This window comes from Pteronotus mesoamericanus, unplaced genomic scaffold, assembly GCF_021234165.1.
Source record: "Pteronotus mesoamericanus isolate MK-2021 breed Mesoamerican mustached bat unplaced genomic scaffold, CSHL_Meso_final contig_105, whole genome shotgun sequence".
In the NCBI taxonomy this organism is placed as follows: domain Eukaryota; kingdom Metazoa; phylum Chordata; class Mammalia; order Chiroptera; family Mormoopidae; genus Pteronotus; species Pteronotus mesoamericanus.
In genome coordinates, this window is record NW_026555006.1 from 168,927 (window position 1) to 192,052 (window position 23,126).

General features: G+C 42.5%; 1 protein-coding gene across 3 annotated transcripts in view; it reads right to left on the bottom strand.

Annotated features, from left to right (window-relative positions):
• Window positions 1–15,243: 15,243 nt before the first annotated feature.
• Window positions 15,244–23,126, bottom strand: part of STIL (STIL centriolar assembly protein) — a 44,720-nt gene continuing 36,837 nt past the window's right edge. For 2 of the 3 annotated variants that reach the window (XM_054572232.1, XM_054572226.1), the window contains 3 exons: window positions 21,018–21,231; window positions 18,989–19,239; window positions 15,244–16,082 (listed from right to left, as the gene is read on the bottom strand). In XM_054572232.1, coding sequence (XP_054428207.1) covers window positions 15,293–16,082; window positions 18,989–19,239; window positions 21,018–21,231 — 1,255 coding nt within the window. In that variant the 3' untranslated portion in view covers window positions 15,244–15,292. The remainder of the gene's footprint in view (window positions 16,083–18,988; window positions 19,240–21,017; window positions 21,232–23,126) is intronic. The other variant, XM_054572224.1, reaches the window with a different exon arrangement.

The following is a 23,126-nucleotide window of genomic DNA, read 5'->3' on the forward strand; positions in this document are numbered from 1 at the left end:
CCGACCCTCGCGGGAACGTCGCTTACCCGGGAGGGGTGGAAAAATACTCCTTGGAGATGATGCCGAGGGCCCCCACCCGAGGCTCGAGGCTTGGAGAAGGTGCCCATTGTCTTTTCAGGGCGTCTACCGTGGGCCCCAGCGGCCGTACCCGCGAAACTGACCAGAAAAGGACAAAAGCCCGAGTGCGGCGGGAGCCCAAGCCGGCGGCTACCGGCTGGAAGGCGCGGGCCTCGGCGAGCGCCGCTCAGCTTAGAGCCTGGAAGAGCCTCCCGCTTATTAGCAAATAAATCCCTGAAACACCGAGGCGCAGACTGGCCTCCGGACAGAGCAGCCACCGATCCGGCTCCGTCTGTCCGTCCAAGCCAGCAGTGGCTTCCGAATACACCATAATATGGAATAAAATGTGAAATCCCTCTCCACGCCCCCATGCAGCCTCCTCGGCTAGCGCCTCCATCTCTCGCTCGCGTTCCTTGCTACCGGCCAGCGACGTGCAAAGGCACTTCTAAAGGACACAGGCACACAGACGCACAATCCAGGGGACAGACCACACACTGTCCAGCCCCATGGAAGGGAAACAACCCCCCTCTGCCCCCACAAACCGACATGGCCAGGCCCGCACATTGTCCAACAGGACACAACGAAATCGGTCACACACAGTCGCTCACGGACACACAACTCCACCTAGTCAAGCTCACACACGCCCAACACGACAACGAAACCACCCAGGCACAATCGCAAAGGCCACACAGCCCCCACAGAGAACAAGACCCATGCCGAGAAGGCAAGCTAACATCGTTATATACAATCACGAAAACGCAGGAGAGCCGCGAAGAATCCACGTCTACACACCCAAACAGCGCAAACACCATCCCACTCGGACGCACAGCCGACCGCCAAGAACACCGCACTCGGAAGAAGTCAACACTGCCCACCGCTGACACACGCACTCTCCCAGTCCCACCGCATGCACACAACCACGAAGAAGAAATGAAAACCAACCACCGCCTCGCGCGTTTCTGTATATTGCGTAAGGAGAAAGGGGAAGGAAGGAAGAGAGTCTGAGGCGGGAGGGGCGGCGGCGAGCGCGACGGCATCCGCGGAAAATGCCCCCCATCGAAAGAAACCGAAGGAAAGGGAGCGACGAGCTCCTCTAAGAGTCGGAGGAGAGAGAGGGAGGAAATTGATGGGGAATTCCGGGAGGCCGCAGGTGGCTTCCCCAAAGGAAAACGCCGGAATGCTCACGTTTTGCAGCGGCGGGGGGACGCGTGTGGCCATGTTGAGGCCTGGTCCTCAGTGCGGGGCCTTCCCCCGCCCCCCGGCCCCCGCCCCCCGCGCCCGCCCGCGCGCGCGCCGCACCGGGCTCCGCCGCTAACTCGCTCTAATCCCGCTCACGTTCCAGGCCTCGTTAGCATGGGCCGAGGCGCGCCGGGGCCGCGTGCGCCGCGGAGATAAGGCACTGCCGCCGGTCCGCTCGCCCTCGATAAGCGGCTCGGCCATTATGGGCCAAATGATTCATTTTAATTTGGCAATTTCACCAGAGGGAGTGGGAACTGGTTGCGTGGAGCTGGGGCCGGCTCCGGAATGAGCCTCGCCGAAAGTCGGACGCTCTGTCCAGGACCCGGTGGGTCCAGCCCCATTTCTGATTGTGAGGCCTCTTGGGGGGGGTGGGGGGAGAATAAAACAAAAAACATGCTCCCCGCTACCCCATCCCTCCCTCGGCCTTCCAGACACCTTCCTTCAGCGATTCCCTTCCCAAGTACTCTGCCCCAGCCTCTGAAGACCAGGACACCAGAACCATCGCTCCCAAACCTTCCTTGCAGCCCCATTTATTCTTTCTCCAGTGTCGCAGACACCCAGATCCCACGGAGCAGCTACTCCCTGATATCCCACCTCCTTCAGCCCCCGCTCTTTTCTGCTCTAAAATGGAGCCTGCTTGCCTGGACTGTCAGGGGCTGAGCTCACAGCAGGGGCTCTATGGAGGCAGAACTGGTGTCAGTGGAGAGATTAAAATGTCCATTCTACTGCGTTTCAGGCTGAACCCAGAGCCCAGGAACATCCCTCCTCCCATAATAGTTTAAACATTTTAATCTTGCTCCTGAAGCACTGTTCTAAGCACTCTACAAACATTCACTCGTTTAGTTCTCATGAACAATCCTAAGAGTCTGGGGCTATTCTTATCCTTAATTTACAGATGAGGAAACGGAGGCACAAAGAATAAAAGTGATTTTCTCAATGTAACATATCTAGTGAGTGGTGGAACATGGGTTTGAAGCAAATTTTTCAGAGTCCTCTCCGGAGCCCAGCTGATGAAAAAGGGCAGCTAGAGCCTGACTTGGAGAACGAATCTGGGCTTGACTCATTGGAGGGAACAAGATCTGTACTGTGGTGCAGAAAGCTGCGTTCAGGGAGGTGTAGGTGACTGGGACTCAGCACATATATCTGGGCTCATTCTTTTATGGTGGAGTGAAAATAGCACAGGTTCAAATCTTACCAGTCCCTGAGCTCTGAACCTCAGTTTCTTCCTCTGTAACATGAGAAGATAATACCTACCTCACAATGTCATTGTCAGGATTAAATAAAATGATCTTCAAACAGTGGGAGTGGCTGGGTCAAGGGAAAGTGGCAGTGGGAAAATGGAGACAAATGTATTTGAACAATAAAAAGAAAAAGTGATGGTGAGGACAATAATCTACGAAATCTCACCCAGCCCAGAGCCCAGGTGGTATCACATGCACTTGTATGGGAGTTCTGGCTATTATTACAGAGAAAGAAATTAAGGCGAAGAGAGATGTGACTTGGGCAAGCTCACAGTGACCTAGACAGAAAGCCAAGACCCAGTCTCAAGTATTCAGTTCCCAATCTACATTTCAATCCACAAGGTCAGGCTGCTTTCTCCTTCCAGAATCTCTGGTTTTGAGTTCTGTTTGGCACCCCGCAATGAGGGGAAAGACCTCTGCCTGGTCACAGACTGACTCTCAGTCAAGGACTGAGCCCGGAGTGTGGCTGCAGTCTGGGAACTGGCTCTTCCTTGGCCATCCAGACAGCTCTCTGTGAAGATACGGTTCATTCAGTGCAGCCTGTCTCTCCTCTCTTCTGTTCCTCTTGGGCTTTTGGTGGAAGTCAGGGTGTCATGAGGGTAAAGGTAACTTTTACAGGATCCCATGGAAGAAGGGCCATCCATGTCGTGAGAAAAAGAGTGTAATTCCACAAGGCCTCCCCTGGCCCAGCTCTACCAGCTGCAGAGAAGGCACCCTGAGAAGGGGCCTCTGCGATCTGTTCGGTCCCACCTCTCACTCTCATCCATGGCTGCAGCCCTGCCTCATTTACTGTTACCTAATCTAACTCTCCTTCCACTGTGCCTTAGCTTCTGCTGGTCCTTCTTCTGCCTTATTGTCCTCTTCTCATACCCATCCTTCCAGACTCAACCTTTATGTGGCTTCCTGCCTGAAGCTTCCCTGCAAGGGGTTGGCTTTCATCTCTCCTTCCTCTGGTTTCCATTGCCTTTGCTTGGCTGCATCAATTAATAGAGGGATGGCCAAAAAGTGTGTTTGTTTTTTTTCCCCATAAGGTGTGTCTAGTAGTGCTTAACTGTCTCTAACTTCATTTGAAACAATTTTGTTAGATTGTATTTGTGACAGCAGTCATATCAGCATGCATTTAAAAAATTATCAAAATTGGTGAATTTTTGTGTAGCCATTTTAATATTGAAATTGGAAGAAATAAGCAACATTTTCAGCATATTATGCTTTACTATTTCAAGAAAGGTAAAAGCACAACTGAAACACACACACACACACACACACACACACACACAAAAGACTTCTGCAGTGTATAGAGAAGGTGCTGCGATTGATCGAACGTGTTTTGCAAAGTTCCGTGCTGGAGATTTCTTGCTGGAAGATATTCCATGGTTGGGTCGACCAGTTGAAGTTGATAGAGATCAAATGGAGACATTAATTGAGAACAATTGGTATTATATCACACGGGAGATAGCTGACGTACTTAAAATATCCAAATCAAAGTTATTGGTGAAAATGAAAAATGTGTCTTTTATTTTACAGGGAAAAAAAACCCATATGGACTTTTTGGTCAACCCAATAGAAAGGTTTGGAGTCATATAAATCTGAGAGTCCTGCTCTGCTCCCCATGGGTTGTGGCACTTTTGGGCAAGTCATTTCATGTCTGTGAGCCCCTGCAAAGAAGAGGCTGGCCATTCCCATATCGGAGACCTCGCTAGAGAACACTTCCCTGAGAAATGATGCCTGGACTCGGTTCTAAGAGTGGGACCTGAAGGGTGGGTAGAAGAGTGAGCATCAAGAGCCTTCTGAGTGGATCAAGGGCTAAAGCAGAAGGGCTTCGGGCTCATGAAAGGAACAGACTAGAACCTGGTAGGGCTTCAGCAAGCCTATGGACAAGTCAAAGGATTTTGAGAGAACCATTTTGCATATTTGGTTTAAGGGTAGGTATAGGGTCCTAAAGAGGATCAGATTTGCATTTCTCGAATGTCTTTGGCTGCAGGGTGGAGAAGAGGTTTATTGGGTGGGTGGGATGTGGGGAGACCAGTTCTGAGGCCAATGGAGTGGTCCAGGGAAGGGGGATTGGAGTGTGGACTGGGGTGCTGGCGGAAGAGATGGCAAGAGGCAGATGGAGAAGACATATATTTAGAATCGAAAGCCTGGTTTGGAAGAATTTGGGGAGTGATGGGGAAGGAGAAATCCTGGAACCCTCAGGGGTTTTTGGTTCTCCTTTCCTTAGATGGTTGCCTGGAGGCCAAGGGACATACGGAAGGATTCTGCATTTAGTTTTGAATTCCTTGACTTCAGTTGCCTATGAGGCACCTACAGTCGGTTGCCTTATCTTAGAGGGCGATGACGCAGTCGTCCAAGAGCTGTGGGCAAGAAACAGGGACTCGCGGCTTTTGTCAGCCCTGCTGCACCATCCCCCTCTATTCGTGTTTGCCAGCAGGTCCTAACCTGTCCCACAGCCACCCCCGCCCCCGCCTCCGGACCCCGCTACCCCTGCCTGGGCCTGGGGGCTTGTGACGTCTACACCTTCCCCCTCCCCTGTTTCCGACGGACGGTGGAAAAACGGAAACTGGGAGCTGAGCCGGGCGCCGCCCGAAATAGCATCTGGTGCCTGTCGGTCAGCGCGCTGTCCCAGCGTCCAGGGGCGGGTGACGCTGCTAGCAGCCTCGCCAGGAAATGCCAGCCCTCCTCCGCCCTCCCCAAACTGGGGCTTTGGCGGGCAGGAAACCTGGAGCTGCTCGCTTAGCGGTGTCAAGGGGGAGGGGAGGTTGGGACCCAGACTGGTTGGTCCGCAGTCCGGTCCCGGAGGAGAGCGGCCTGGGAAGAACAGCTGGCCAAGATTTGGGTCTAAGACCTCGTCACCACTCTCCGACCTGTTCCCCACCCCCACCCAAGGCTGGGTTCTCCCTAACCTCCAAATTCCAGGTTTTCAAGTGTTTCTGCCTACCCCGACTCCGAGTACCTGCGGATCTCTGAGCTTTCTCCCTTGAACTTGCCCTCTGGAGGGATGCCGGGTGTGTGCACCCTAGTGGGCAGCCAGGTTTATTTTCAGTAAGTACATGTGTATGGAAGGACTGGGTGCCAGGTACTGACCTAGCCACTTCCTAAATATTCATTCAGTTAATCCTAACAACCCAGGCAAGTAGGGACGACCATTACCTCCCTTTTGTAGAGAGCCAACTGAAGCAGAGGGGCTGAGCGACCAGCGGGCTAAGTGGGGGAGGCAGAATTCACCTAGGGCAGTCCCGCCTCAGGTGATGCTGGGCAGCAGAGCAAGTACAATAGTCAGGTAGTCCCAGTTCCGTCCCTGCTTCCCCATTTGCCGGCTGTATGTTTCTAGGAAAGCTACTTAATTTCTGAGTTTCACTTTCCTCATCTACAGACAGGAGGTGATAATTGTCCATATGTTATAGTGTTCTTAGGATTATTTCTAATGGCTAAATCTCTGATTTGAGGAGATGTCATTGTTTCCCCTCCCACTTCCATATGACCATTGTCTCATTTTTTGTCCCTATTCTTTGCCCTGGAAGAAAACCTGCCCCATCGGTAAAGCAGGCCTGAGCCCAGAATCCTGAGCTGGAAAGCCTGGGGGAGAGTCCTCTCTGTGCTTCCCGACTCCCGAGCTGCCATCATGATCCTCAGAGACAGAAAGGATTTCACTCCAATCCAGTGCTTCTCCAAGGGACTATCAGACTCACCTGGAACTTGTTAAAAAAGCCAATGGCTCATGCAAACCAGAAACTCTGTGAGTGAGGCCCAGCAATCTGATGTCCAGGTGATTTCTGATGCACACAAAAATCTGAGAACTGTCACCCTAGTTTATAACTGTCGTCTATAGCAAAGGCCAGTGTAAAATAATTAAATGTATTAAGAAAGCACTCTGCAGCCCTGGCCAGGTAGCTCAGTTGGTTAGAGCATCCTCCCAATACACCAAAGTCGCAGGTTCAACCCCTGGTCAGGTCGCATATGAGAATCAACCAATGAATGCATAAGTAAGTAGAACAACAGATTGATGTTTCTCTCTCTCTCTTTAAAAAAATCAGTGGAAGCAAATAATCAAGAGAGCACTGTGCTTCCTAATGTGTGGGAGCCACTTCTCTTTCGCTAACCTATGCTTCTTACGGGAGCATACAGAAGACCAAAGCTGCCCTCCAGATTTATGGAACCAGTAGTAACTAAGCTCATCTGTCCTGACAAGCAGAGAAGCCCAGGCCACTCTGCTATCATTGGTTTTACTCCTGAAGCTGTCAGAAAAGGACAGAACATGTGTGTGGCAATGAGCCTTCTGGTGAACAAACAGTTCCTGGCCATTACTAAGACCGGGCCCTGGCCCTTGTGTACGTATAAATACCTGTGGGTGGGACCTTGAATCACTGAAAAGGACTGTATGCACTGAGCACTCTCTACGTGTTGCTTACACCTTTCCCAGTCCTGTTCTGCCAGTTCATCCTCCACACTAACCCTGCCAGGCTGCTAGAGTGACCCCAACCTTAGAGATGAGGAAAGAGGCTCATCTCACCCAAGTCCCCCACATCAGCTTGGACCCAATGTCCCCTCCATACCTGATGGCCATACTGAACTTATTTTTTTTCAAGATTTATTTATTTTTAGAGAAAGGGGAAGGGAGGGAGAAAGAGAGGGAGAGAAACATCAATGTGTGGTTGCTTCTTGTGCACCCCCAACTGGGGACTTGGCCGGCAACCCAGACATGTGCCCAGACTGGGAATCAAACCGGCGACCCTTTGGTTTGTGGGATGGTACTCAGTCCACTGCACCACATCAGCCAGATCTGTACTGAAATATTTGTTATGTTGGGAAAACTACTTCAAAAGTCTTGGGCACTTAGCACTGGGATATGTGCTGGTTTAAATCCCTTTTGACTCTACAGGAGATAAGCAAATAGCCAAAAGTCTCATAAAAAGATGCTCAAACTTGCATTAGGAAATGCAAACTAAAACTGTGGTAACTATGACACACTGACTAAAACAGTTAAAACTGAAAAGACTGACAATACCAAATATTGGTGAGGATGTGGAGTAACTGGGATTCTACATTGCTGAAGGGGATGCAAGGATGACTCAAGCCCTTGGAAGAACTTCCTGGCAGTTCCTTATCAACATATAGTTTATAAACACACATTTACTTGGTAGACTTGAAAAAAACCCAAAAGAGCTATTGTACACAAATATTCATAGCAGTTTCATTCATAATAGCTAAAAACTAGGAACAATCCAAATGCCCATCAACAGGTAAATGGATAATAAATTGCGGTACATTCATGCAGTAAAGTACTACTCAGCAATAAAAAAGAACCGCACTACTGACACATGCAAGTATATGGAATAACATCAAAAACATTATGCTCAGTGAAAGAGGAAAGACACAAAAGAGCATGGAGAACTTCTAGCAGAAAAGAAGCTCCTGCCTACAACTCCTCTGCCCGTGTCCCTCGAAACATCCCTCGAAAGTGGTGCTGACCACGTGTGTCTGGGTGTTGGTGTACCCCACCAAACCCCTCAAAGACAGGGACCAGCTTATTGCACAGACACAGTAGGAACACCATAAATATATGTTGAATAAGAATGATAAAGACAGTCCTGGAGAAAGAAATTGAGAGAGAGGGACACCACCCAGCAGGAATGTGGGCCATGACTCAGAGGAAGTGGAACTGGCCAGCCCTCCTAGTCCTAGAAACCAGCCACAGAGAAGGTGTAAGTGCATCCTGGAAGGCCCCTGTCTGAGGGAGAAATGGTTCCACTATTATACAAGCTGTGAGAGTGGCAGCCCCTTTCTGGGGCAGCCCCCAGGAAATGCAGGCCTTGGTGGGGGTGGGAGTGGTAGACTCTCCCTATCTTCACAGATACCCTCTGTTCAGGGGGTGGGGGGGACACAGGCAGGGGGCTTGGAGAGTCACAGAGTAGGTCCCTCTAGGGCAATTCTCAAGGTCTGGAGCAAGTCACTCATCAGGAGTAACTCAAGCTTTGGCCCATGTTCCTGCTTCCCTTCCAACCAGTCAGTGTCTATGAACTGGTATCACTTTACCAAGGTTATTCCTTGGGCTTTAGGGAACTGAAACACATGCTTACCTCAACCCTTTGCCCTTGGGAGAGAAAGAAGAGAACATGGGTTCTGAAGCCAGACGGACCTGAGTTCAAATCCTGACTTTGCCTATGTGACCTTGGGCACATCATTTTACCACTGAGTCTCCATTTCTTCCCAAGGATAATCCCAATATAATGCTCAGGTTAAGAGCAAGGGCTCTGGAGTCAGACTGCCAGGGTTTGAATCCTGGTTCTTCATGTTGGCTGGTGTGACTTTGGGGACAGTTACTTAACCTCTCTGTTTCTGTTTTATACTACCTTAAATGGGTGATAAGTAAGTTAACAAATATTCAGGGCTTAGAACATAGCAGGTGTGTTCAGTAAATGTTAACCAGTGTTACTACTTCACTGAGCTGTCATAATGATTAGGTAAAAGATGTAATAGTGCTTTCCCATATGACCCTAATGATCCGTCATGCCGCAGGCAAACTACTGGCTCCGTAACAGGTTGTTTTAGATCTTCCAAAAGATCTCAGAACATGACCTTGTCTTTATTTCTCTCATCTCGTCCTCATTCTATTGTCCTGAATTAGGATCAATTGCAGGTCTTGGCATCTGCTTTTGTCCCGATTCTCTGTGGTTGTGAGTGCTTCTCTATGGGGGTTTGCATGTAAAAGTGCACATTTGCTTCTGTTTCTTCACAGGTTACTACTGTAAAATCTAAATGAGATTCTGAGTAGGACTTTGGGAAATGTTAGATGAGTATGATTCTGCACATACAGGGTCTGGCACAAATAATACCCCTCTTTAATCACAAAATCTTTTATTACAAAATCATAAGCATGTAATCCTATAACATAATATCACACTTAAGCACACTATATGACATTGTAGGTGAAATGTTCAAATTAAAACTATAGATTATTACAACCATGTTATTACACTACCAACCACACTCAAGCAGGTGTTACTTCTGCCAGGCCCTTGCTTCTATGTGTCTGTGCATGCAGAAATGTGTTTACAATGGCAGGGTGCTAACAGTGTCTTCTCTTTCTTCGTTATGCTCTCCACAGGGTCTAGCACAAGGCCTCGGACATAGTGGAAACATTCAGCAGACCTTGTCCCTATGGCTCTTCATTGGACAAGGGGATCGCACATACTTCCTTGCCCTTGAGTAGCTTCCAGCCATGGGTATGCATAACCAATATACAAACCGGTTGTAATAAATCTGTAAGAGGACAGAAAGAGGTCCAAAGAAAGAGTTACAGAAAGTCAAAGGAGGAAAATATTGCTTCCACAAGAGGACTCTGAGATTTCTTGTAGGATGGGGAGGGGTTGGAGTGGGGTAGACTATAAGCTACGTTTTGAAGGGTACACGGGTCTTTGAATCTATGGAGAGTTTGGAGGCAAAGGGAGCAATGTGAGAAAAGCAAGAAGTGAGAGTATGTGTGTGCATAGACACACTGTCTTTTCTTTCCTTTATGGTATAAAGGGGAACAGGGTGGACCTAGGTCTGATTGCTCGATACCTAACTTACTGACTCAAATACCATGGCATATGACAGTATGCTCTGGGAGGCTGGCGTCCCAAGTTCCGGTCCTAGCTCTGTGCTTACTAAGCAGTGTGAACATGAACAAGTTCACGTTCTCTTTGGGTCCCAGTGTCCTCATTTGTACAATGAGGGCCAAATGATTTCTGAGGACCCTGCAGCTTGGATACCTGAGGTCATTTTTTCCATTATGTTTTTTTATTAGTCCCTCTTGCCCTCCCGGTCCCAGACCTCCCGTGAAGAGACAGGACACAGGGCTCTCCCCTAATCTGTCCTTTTCCTGGAGTTCAGTCTCTGACCAGGAAGTGGGAAAGCAGGATTTCCTCTGAGGATGTTCTCTGTGACCCAGACAGTTCCGGTTTGAGAAGCACAGAGAAGATAAGGAACGTTGCCCTGGCTTCCAAACCCTAAAGCCCCTTTCCGTGGGTTTGATGTTTTCTTCCACACTGGACTTTGAACTCCTTAAAAACAGGGAAAGTGTAATTCAGAGCTGGAAGAAGACATGTTGGCATCCCTTTGAACAGCTTTATTAACATTTCAGTGCGGGAAACTGAATTCTCTTTTTCTTTAAGCATTATAAAAAGTAGGAAGATCTCCTTTTCCTCATCTAGACCTGTGGAAATCCTTCAAGGCCCAACTCCAGTCATCTTTTACAGAAGCCTTTCCCTATGCTGGAATCGTAAACCACTCCTCACACCCCATTTCTGAAACATTGTTTGCACAATTACAGTATGTCAGAGATACATGGCTAACCTCTTCCCCTCCAAAACTGGAACACTAGCCCTGACTGGTGTGGCTCAGTGGGTGGGGCACTGTCCCACAAACCAAAAGGTCACCAGTTCGATTCCCGGTCAGGGCACATGCCTGGGTTGTGGGCCAAGTCCCTGGTTGGGGAGATACAAGAGACAACCGATCGATGTTTCCTCTTGTATATTAATGTTTCTTTCCCCTCCTTTCCCCCTCCCTTCCCTTCACTCTAAAAATAAATAAAATCTTTAAAAAAAAACTGGAGGGAAACTAAAGCCTAGTGATATGAGGTGACTTGCCCCATGTCACAGAATTTGGGGCAGAGTGACAAGAGGAATCTGATTATTGCTGACTTCTAATTCACTGTTCTTTCTGCTTGTGTATTTTACCCCTTTACCTATTTTTGCTTTCCTATCCCCAACTTCCTCCTCCAATGCTGTACCTATTCATAAATCCACACTTTCCGACAAGCTGTTCCCTCTATCAGAACTACCATCTCTTCCCCTTCTCTTCCCTATTGCTCCTGCATGATTCTGGACAAATCTAGAATGTTGTCAGAATAGCCCTCCACAAAGCTTCTCGATTTATTTTCCCATGGTATGTAGTTTTATTTTAAGCACTGACCTTTCTGCATTGCTAGTGCTTGCATGTCTGTCTCCCATTAGAGAGAGTTCCTACAGGGTAAAAATGTTCACCATCTTATGCTCAGCACCTAGCTCGGTGCCCAGCAGAACCAACATTAGATACCTGTTGAATGATTAGGAGTAAATAAGGTGCTGGTGCGGATCAGAATCATGGAAGGAGTGGCTGCTGCTGGGCTAGATGCTACGGAGGGACATGAGATTGTTTACTGCCAAAGTGTGACCTTGACCCAGTTGTATCTTATTTGTGTTTATCTCATCACCTGAAAAATAGGGTTAATGATACTGCCACATATATTTCAGTTGGGTTTTGTTAAGTATTAATATGAGGATGTATGTGGGAAAGCACACTTTGAAAACCGTGAAGCAGTCTACCAACCTAAGACATTATCATTACATTTATTTTGCAGGCATAAAGGCCTCTCTCATCTAGATGGCTAGCAAAGGCTCTGCCCTTGTAAGTGATGTCTAGAAAACAAGGGCACAGAAAAATCTTTTGTTCCTCTAACTTCCCGGAGTCATTACGGTACTCAGTAGGAGGTTACCACAGTGACAATCATTGAAACGAACCCTTTCACATTAACACAGGCAGTTGTCATTGTCTACTTCAGAACTCTTCAGTTAAAAAAGTCATTTCTGGTCTTGGCTAAAGAGCAAGGGGGACTCCTTGGGGGAAAAAATACAGCAGGGCAGCGTATATTTGAAAACAACATGGACTCTAGTATTCAAAATCATTTAGCTCAAGATGCAGGAACCTCTTCCTGAATTCCGCAGGCCTCAGAGAAGTTGTTTTCCCAGTGGCTTATAAGAGCTTCAGTCTTTGGTAGCAACGTGTTTGTGTAAATTCCCTAAGGCTGTTTCTCTTCTCTGAGGAGGACAATCACCAAGTTGGCATCAGCCAGGAGGCCTAAATGAACTGGCCATGTGAGCACACGGTGAGGCCTAAAAAGATGGAAGCTATCATGATTACACTGCCCTGGCTCCTTCAAGTCTGAATCACTAGTTTTGGCTTTTTATCATATACTTTTTGTGTGGCTGTTTCCAGGGTGAATCTAACATCCACTTCTGCAGGGCTCTAATACAGGCAGGGCAAAGCAGAGGACAAGTGTATATGGAGTAATTAGCCAGCAAGGGGCTCAGAGGTTGAATGTGGGGACATTTGGTGGGTGGGTGTGGGGGCTGCTCCAATTGACCAGGACCCAGATTAAGGGGTATGTTTCTAGACAGCAGAAGTCCCATTGTTCCCTTATTCCACTGGAAGTAACACACCCATAATGTATAAACAGTATCCTGGGGACTGGATGAAAAATGTCAGAGAAGCGTCACCTGAGAGGCAATCTTCTCTAAGTCTTTTAATCCAATTTTCCCAGCACTAATGCTTTTTCCAAAGACATTTAAACACTATTGTAGCAATTAGCTTGCTAAATAACTTTCCATAGTAAAACACTCTTCTTAGAGAACTTTCTAGAGTAGGCTTCAGTGACGGTCCCTCTTCTCTGGACATGTATTTATTAGAGAGAGAGAGACATGTTTTGTTGAGTTAATCTGCAGTCCATATTCATTCTCCAAAACTGCTTAAGTGTTATATCAGAAGTATTAAATTAGATGTTTTAAGAGAAGTGACAGAATTAAATTTTGCCTAAAAGGCCTCGGGTTCAGTTTTTACTCTTCAGGTAGTTTCTTATTTGGTGTGGGTTCCCAGCGAAAACAGTATACAGGTAATGAAGCTGTTGGTTAATTCAATAACATTCCCTATTTTTTTCATTAATGTGCAATATAAATTCTACCTACACTCTTGGGTGATAGATACACTGAGGGCTCAAGTTAAACAGAGTATACAGTACTCTCTTAAACAGTGGCATTGACACTGTTAAAGAATTTACTCCAATGAAATCCCTAAGTTGACTTTTATGCTACTTATTAAAATAACCAAAGCCTCAAACAATGCCTATGAAAACAAAGGGAGACACATCACTGCCATTTACTCCTCTTAATTTTAACCTGCAAGAGAAATGCTAAGGAAAAGATGCACACATGGGTCCCTGGCTCCAATGGGGAACAGCAGAGATCCACCATGTGGTTGTACCTTGACTTGCTAACTATAAATTGATTTACCAGATTATAACTCAATAAAGACCCAGCTGGGTTAGAGACCCAAAGTCTCTTTCCAGTTTATATACGAGCTTTGATATAAGGCAATGGCCTCGTAATATAACTTGAGCAGAAGAGCCTTCTCTCGAATGAGGGTTTTCTTCATTTATATTCAGAAACAATTTAAAACAACATTTAAGAAGGTGGGGGGAAAAGGGAAGCAACTATTTTTTTTTTTAAAGATTTTCTTTATTTTTAGAGAGAGGAGAAGGGAGAGAAATGTCACTGTGGGGTTGCCTCTCATAAACCTCCTACTGGAAACCTGGCCTGCAACTCAGGCACGTGCACTGACTGGGAATCGATCCAGCGACTCTTTGGTTCGCAGGCCAGCACTCAATCCCCGGAGCCACACCAGCCAGGGCAAGAGCAACTATAGATACATTCAACAACTTGGGCAGCTCTCAAGGGCATTATGCTGAGTAAAAACCACTTTCAAAAAGTTACATACTATGATTCCATTTATATTAACATTCTCAAAATGACCAACTTTCACTGATGGAGAACAGACCATTGGTTGTTAGGAGTTCAGGTAGAAGGAAGGTAGAACTAGAATTTCTTTGGGGTAATGGAACAGTTCTTTTTGTACGCTGATCGTGGTGCCGATTATGCAAACCTATGACAGTGATATAATTTCATAGAGCTATACACACACCAGAAGGTATATCAATGAGTGCATGCAGAAACTTGTGAAACTTGAAAGGTTTGTAGTTACTGATATTATATCCAATGTCAATTTCTTTATTTGATCATTTCTCATGGTTATGTAAGATACTAATTATCATTGGGGGTCACTGGGTAAAGAGTACCCCTGAACTCTATTATTTTTGTGGCTTTCTGGTATCTAAAGTTTCTTTTGTTTTTTAAGTGGAGAAGGATATGCTATAGCAGAGGATAAAGGAAAACAGTCAATCTAGACATTTTAATTAAATTTAATACATATTTTAGTTCTATTAAAAAATTAAAACATTTGAAGAACTCAGAAAGTTTATAAAACACACTCATACCCAGTAATTTTCTTATTCTGTGATAGTTACTGCTATATGTTGAACATGTTACATTACCTCAACCCACTATATTGCAAAAGTTTTACTTCCACAGAATTTAACAAATATGCATCTTAATTTAAGAGGACATATATAATCCTTGTACGGAAAGATCTTAAATTATTTTTTAAAAACAAAACTTTCCTCTTAAATTCAGTAAGGGTTGATTTAGCTAATTTAGTCAAGCTCATGATAACTTTGTTCTTTTAGGCAATACTGAGTAGATGCAGAGATGCAACATGCTAGGAAAACAGACTGACTTTTCAAAATGTACAGTATAAAAGAACAGTTCAGATTCAGAGTTGGATAGTGTCTGTTTACCTAAATTTGTTGAAATAACTGATCTCAGGGCTTGTTTATTTAAAAAAGGTTTCAGAGACACTGAAAAGCTCTCTAACAAAGAGAACTCAGCCCTCCTACTAGCCAGCCATCTTACAGTCAGGCCCCTCATTCAATTCTTTGCAATCGGCGTTAACAAAAACAGGGTGACCCCTAGAGTGATCAGGAATCCCCAGGCCACCGAAAGGTTCTGGCTTCTCTGAGTATCTTCAGAAGACACCCTCACCTCATATCAGGAGGGAAGGGAGTTAAAGGTTTAAAACAATTTTGGCAACTGTCTGAGACGCTTTACATCTAAGAAGGTGCCTACGGAATTCATACTATTCATTTGCTTGAAAGTTTCAGAAAGTTTCAAACTTTCAGGAAAAATTGGAGTGTTCCTTTCATTTTCTTTTTCAGGATGTTGTGTAAACTCTGCTTTTCCAGTTCGGAGGTTGACTGCAGGACTTGATTTAAGGTTCTTTAATACGAAAGCTGGGTTTTCATTCAAGCGCTGTGCTGCTTTTGGCTGAACAACTTCATTTGTAATGTTTCTCAATACTGGCATATCTGTGTGGGTGCCCAAGGATTCACAGTTATTATAACTAATTATTTCACAGGCATTCCTAGAAGGCTCCTTCTGACAATCAAGTTGTTCAGGTATGGATGTAAGGTTTTGATTCAGTAAATGTTCACTCCTGCTATCTGTGTTCTTCAGAGGCTCCTCTTCATCTTCACTATTGTCACTGCTTTGTATGAGTCCATATCTCTTCATATATTTTTTGGTTGCAAGAGACATGTTGTTTGGTGAAATTAAACTAAGTCCCACTGTGCTCCTGTCTGTATTAATATGTAGAAGGCTAAAAGATGAGTCACAGTTATTTTGGTTTGATCGAGTGAGAGAGAGTTGTGACAGCTGATTTTCATTTAAATATTTCAGAGCTATAGCATTTGCCTCCATGCTCAAATCCACACAGTTAGGGCTTAAACCGCTCATGCCAACATTAGCAAACGACATGTAGTTTAATCCAGAGATCACTGCTTCAGGGCTGATGCATGCCAACACACTGAAAGACACAAGAGAGTAGGCTATCATGCATCTTATTTTGAGTACCAAAAAGCATTATTCTAAATGTGTTCCATTCTATGAAAGTAAACTAAAGGTCTCCAGCTTTAAGCCTCACAGTGCTTTTTATCTGAGTGCTCAGACATTAAAGTCTTGATGATCCAGATACATTCAAGGGATAAAAATGATAACCTGAAAAGTAATCCGTGATTCACAGACTGAAAGTGGAACAAAAATGAATTTTCCTAAATTTAAACCTCAGTCATGGTTTTAAGACAAAATACAGGCCCCTAATGGAAAAGTTATTGATAAGGTAAATATTAGTAAAGTAAAACAAAAATTAAAAAAATAGATAAAAATAGAAAACACATTTGATAATATAACATTACAAGCTCTGGTGAGTAGCTCAGAATATTACATTGTTCATAGTTGAAGAGATTCTATTTGTAGTGAATAAAAAACATCGACCGGTCTCTGGATATAGACTACTGCGTCTGTGTATACACTGATTTTCTTTTATTAGATATAACCTTCAACTCACTTTGGCTGCTGTTATCTCATTAATGTTAACCAATTGCCTTGCCTGTCCCTTTATATCATATATACAATAACAGATGCTAATTTTTATGGATGTCATATTATATGTCAGGCACTCTGCTAAACATTCATTATCTTATTTAATCCTCATAGAAACCTTCCTCAGAGAGGTCATCATGTCAAATATCTCAACTTCATTGTCCACTCCAATACCTCACATTTCTCTTCCCCTACTTTTCGGTTTTCTCCTTGGCACTTATGGCTATCTATAGATACTTAACTCATACTTCTTGTTTATTGTCTAGCTCCCTCATGAAAGCCTACTTCTGTCCCCCACTGCAGTATCCTTGGTGCCTGGCAGCAGGCACTCAATTAACATTTACCAAATGAATACAAGAATTAGGTAGTATTATTATCACCTATATTTTACAGTTGCGAGAACTGAGGAATAGAGATTTTTAATTAATTTCCTTACGTTGAACAGGTAGTAATTGGCAAACTGAGGTCAGGTCTGCCTTACTCTCTGGGACTCTATATCAGTTTTCATTGTACTGTATTCAGTGACTTGGATTTTGCTATCAGTTTTTCTGTTCCCTAAAAATTAGAGTCATTTGTGTACTATTTGTTATGGTAAACAGTATATTCTAGTCAAAAAATAAGCTATGACTTTCCGTACCATTCAATGAAGAAATTCAGCCATTTTATATGTGCCAGCTGCTGCATCTTTATCCCTACGAAGCCCAAATAGCTATCAGGTATTTTCATTCTTATCATCAATATTCCCTGAAACCAGTGATGCCATCACCAAGCAATGGGACAGCATGTTCAATAATGCTAGTCTTTACAAGGAATTCTTCCTTAACCTTCTTGGCACTTAATGCTTTGGAGACTGTCGGAATAAGATGAAAGAGATACTAACAATTTATCCAGACATTATTCTTATATGATATATTATAGCGATAACATATTCTGAATATACAGTCCTTTTCTACTTTATTTCCTAAAATTATAAGCACTTTGCATATTAAATCAGAAAATGTGTGCACACTAAAAATATATCTATAGGTAATATTAATGTAAATAATTTGAAAAAGCAAATAAAAACTTCTAATTCAAGAAGTTCATTACATACTGTGTTAATTTCAATGTTTCACAATAGAGACATTAAAATAGGGTGGCCACTGTGAAGAAATATATTACTCCTCAAAGGCAGCCACACCAAAATGTAAGGGTTCCACATAGGTAGCAGGGTGATCCATGCATTCCAACAAATGTTATACAGCCTCTATCTCACAAATGGTAACTAGCCTCACTCTCCTACCTTGTTGGGAGGAATATAAAGTGGTCCAACTATTTTGGTGACAACATCTGCCAAAACCTCACATGCACATATCCTTTGAGCCTGCCTATCTGCAGGAATTTATCCTTCCAAGATACTTGTACAAGTACCTGTAGAATGATGTTCACTTAGCATTGAGATAAGAAATAAGAGATTCAGACTAAAGGGCCATTAACAGAGGGCTAGGGTTCACTATATTATTGCACATGGGTTCCACAGAATATTATGCAGCTGTTTAAATGCATGAGAAAGAATTACATATGCCTATAAATAAAAGTAAGCTATAAATGTTAAAAAAAAAAACAACCAAATCACAATACTCATCACACATGTATATACTTGAACATTTCTAGGAAAATATAAAACAAGAGAAGTAATCTTGGAGGAGTCAGACTGAAAAGTCTAAGGAGTGGGGGTTTCTGTATTTTATCTGATATTTGTGTATTATTTGATACATTTTTTAAGTCATGAAACTACTACTTTTGTAACTAGAATATAGCAACAAAAATAATTAACAGAAAACATCCTTAGTATAATTTCCAGATTCTACCCTCTTTAAAACAAGTAGGTGCTAAGGTCATCTTTGATGAAGAGGAATCTGAATAGAAGAACATGGCCAGTTGGTGCCGGTGAGCAGGAGGTAGCGTTCACGTAACTATGCTCTTGCCTTTTTGGTGGCACAACTTCATAATTTCCAGAAGCTGGCACAGACACTATCACCTCCAGCAAGACTTTCCAGACACCAGAAATGAATAAAAGCTCATTTCTCTTTCCCCAAGACTCCCAGAGCATTTCACTGGCATCTTTACCCAGGAGACATCCACAATATCTCTGTAATTACTTATATAACCCTCTCTCCTACAAAAATGGAGAATCCAAAGGGTAGAGATGATTTCTTATTCATCACACATATAGCAGGCCCTGAATAAATGATAAATCAATTGAACTGAGTGGCAAGCATATGCCCTTTCTCACAAGACTGCTGCATATATCTAAAATTTATTCATCTTTTTAAAATATTTTAAAATTACCTGGCATGATCCACTTTGTGTGCATTTTTCTTCACTTTAGTGGGAGAATCAATTTTTACTCCAAGGCTTCTTAGTTGCTTAAGGGTTGCATTAAGAACACAATCTTTGTCCACGAGTCCTGAATCATGTTTTTTTTTCTTTGCATGGTAAACATTTTGGGTTCTGGTGCACTCATGGCTAATAATTACTGCATTGGTAGACGGCTGCTCAGTCTCTTTGGAGGAGTTATTTAATAGGTGGTTCACTTGACCCTGATAAAAAGAAAAAGGACATATTTAACAAATCACTATTAACACTCTTAGGAAACAAAAATGTACATAATAGCCTAAGTAGGGCTAGCGAAAAGCAAAGCAGTATCTTCCCAAATTTTACAAAGTACCAAGTGCATTTGTAATTACAATCATACCTTGGTACTCATCAGCTTCAGAACTCGTCAAACCCTGTAAGAGATGCATTTGGACAAGAAAAAAATGTTTCAGCACTCAGCACTTGCTCGGGACTCATTGCACTTGCTAGAATTTGTATGAGATCTGACGCTACCCCGCAAGAGAAAATGCTTCGTCACTCATCGCTTGAAAAATTCATTAGGTACTGGTCGGTTTCAGCACTTGTCATGAGTTCCAGAGTGAATTCACGATGAGTACTGAGGTACCACTGTATTATGGGTTCTTTATAAAAGCAGTCCATTCTAATAAATGCTTTCATGAGATCCTAGAGGAAACCTGGAATGTCTGTACATGGGTGGTAGACACACAATGTGATATGCAGATCATGTATCATAGAAATAGAAATGCACACTGCAACCTATATAATCTTATTAACCAATGTCACCCCAATAAATTTAATTAAAAAATAAAAATGATGCAAAGGGAGGGAAATAATAATAAACTTCCAATTTGCCTTTCACCACCATATGTCAAAACTACATTCTCAAGATTTCTGAATAGTTTCTGTCCTGATTTAAAAAAAAAAAAGTATGTCTGTTCAGAATTTGTTCCTTTTAAAACCAAGAGATTTCAGAAGTATTTCAAGTGTTTTTGGAATTTGTAGAAAATTCTTTATAAGTTTTAAACCATCCTTACATCTGAAAAACAGTAATGTTTCAGTTATACATTTCGTAAATCTTTGTTACTTTCAGAATTAGACTCTTTTCTTTTCTCATTTTGAGTGAGAATGAATACTACTTCTGGCCTTCTGGCATTAAAGCGCATTTCATTCCCTGAGCACACAGTTGCTTGCACCAGGCTGGGACCTAGCAGGCAAATAAATGTATGTTCACTGAGGAATACTAAGGGCCTCGTGAAGTGAGCTTACTTAGTCCTCAATTTTAAATGAAGAAATCAAATGTTCCAAAGTCCACAATTTGTACGGAAGTGACAGCCAGGGTTATGGGACCTTTATGTCCCAGTTTACATTCTAACTTTTCCAAGACAACTATTCCTCCAACCAGAATTATCTCTTTTTAGTCTGTGCTGTCTTTGCTTACAGCACTTCTCCGCCTGCCCTAATTGTTTGTTACTGGTACCCATGTGCTATTCCCCCTAGGTTCTCAAGAGCAAAGACTGTCACATTCACATTTTACATTACCTACTTTACTTAGCTCACTTTCTTAAACTAGGTTAAGTATTTAATAAAAATAAAAATGCTGCTTACCTAAACTGAAATCAGTAAATATTATCATAAATATTCTACTTCTTTCCAATGTTCAAACTCCCTGCAAAATCTTGCTTCTTTATGGTACTAACTTCAGTTTGAATTTGGCCTAATATCAACATTTATATTTTTAAAATAAAGCTTCTCCCCCTTCCCTGGCTATCTAAGTACCTGATGATTTGCATGCTTACAGTAAATTACAGAATTTAGGTTATCACAATTTATGAAAAGCTAAAAGAAGTAAACGATACATCACTAATTTGCAGAAAATCTTATATCAAGGCCCCAATCAATTTAAAGATAGAAGAAGCTTGGCTAGTATACCCTAAGCTATATCACCATCTCACACAAGAGGAAATGCTTTACATTTTCTTACCAATAAATCCTGATATATTTTCTGGTTATCTGATGTCTGATGAGGCAAAGGTTGCATTACTTGCTCAATTTTTGGTTCCCCAGAAGGTACAGAGTTGTTAGTAGCACCCTCTGTTGGTCTACTCTGTAAGCACATGTTTACGCTTTCAGCCAGCAGAGAATTCGGAAAGAACACGGGCACATCTGGTTCTTTTTTCACAACTGGAGAAGAGCTGCTTGAAAGGATATATATAACGTAAGTGTTAGTTATCAAGGTATCCTTAACATATATTTGAAGTGCAATAACTCTGGAAGAAAGAGGTAAGAATCAAGCAGCGTGCTGGTGAGTATTTTTAGCTCTTAGTGATGAGCATCTCATCTTCATAGGCTGCATCTAAGCTGGATCATAACACCTTTTTGAGTTATGTTATTTATAATATATTTAGACAACTTGCTTGGAAAGCTGAAAAACAACCTGTTGATTTCTCCTTACCTTGATGCAATAAGATTTTTTAGAGTTTAAAGAGAGGAAAGACTTTAGTATTTTTTAGATACTCTAAAATTTTAAAGTATATTATTTGTTCACTTGAAGTTTTTTTAAAAAAGATTTTATTTATTTTTAGAAAGAGAGGAAAAGAGAGAGAGAGAGAGAGAGAGAGAGAGAGAGAGAAACATCAATCATGTGCCCTGACTGAGAATCGAACCTGCAAACTTTCAGTCTGCAGGCTGGCACTCATACCACTGAGCCACACCAGCCAGTGCTCACTTCAAGTTTTAAGACTTGTCAAATGAAAGTTCCTAAATTGTCATTTATAATCACATTATATGCTTGGTGGTATTTTTCTTCTTTATGCTTTTATGTATTTCTCAAATTTCATACAATGAGTATTTATTATCTCCAAATTTAGGATATAAATACATATTTTAAAAGTAAACTTGAAAAACAATATTTAAAAATGTTTCTTGTAAGAACAGTAATCTGTGGCTATTGTAGAAGACAGAGAAAAGTAACAATAAATATTAGCTTGCAGAAAGGGTCAGGCACGGTTTTGAGTGCATCAATTATATAATCCTTCCCCAAAAGACCTATGAGATAAATACTACTACATTTTATCCCTATTTAACAGATGAGGAAATTGAGGCACAGAGGTTAGTTAGGTAACTACTCAAAGTTATACCAAGTGTAAAGAAAATAAAAGTCACATGTAATTGAATGCCCAGAGATAATCGCTGTTAACATTTCAGAGTATTTCCACCTATGCTTTTTTTCCTATTGATAATATATTTCCTCTGAGGAACTATACCATATTATAGCTTTAGAAGCTGCTTTTTGAAACCTAATATCATGTCATGAGCATTTTCCCATTTCGTTAAATATTCTTAAAACCCAAGTTTTAATCTTTACATCATATTTCATTTTATAGATATGGTATGATTTTTCTAACCATACTTCTTTAAAACTCAGCTAATTTTCAATTTTTTCCATATTCTTTAATTTTAACTTGATATGAAGTGAGAAGCACACATTTGGTACATGAAAATCTCAATAATTAGCTAAAATGAATCTTTGTAAAATGCCAGTCAAGATATAATTCTAAGGAAAAAAAGTCAGTAAATTTGACAACTCAAAGTAAAAAAATCATTACATGGCAAAGAACATCAAACAAGGTCAAAAGACAACTGACAAGCTGGAAGAAAATATTCACAACATATACCACAATCATCGAACATCTCTGAAACGTAAACAACACTTAAAACTTGAGGGGTAAAGCACATAAAACTCTAATAGAAAAATGGTATAAGAAAGACAAGCACATAATTCACATATATATTAAATGATCCAGCTCACTTATAAGTTTAAAAATGAAAATTAAAACAATACCAAGCTATCAGTTATCACTTATGAGGCTGGTCAGCTCTGTTTTTGGCTTGGCTTTGGGGGAACAGATAATGTCATATATTACTGGTGGGAATGCAAACCAATATGACCCTCTGGTAGGGAAATTTGGCAATAATTAACAAAACTACATATGCAATTAACTTTGGATGCAGGAATTCCACTTCTAAAATAATTCAAAACTACACATTAATTCACTGTAGTCAGAAAGCATTGGAAGCAGTCTAAATTCTC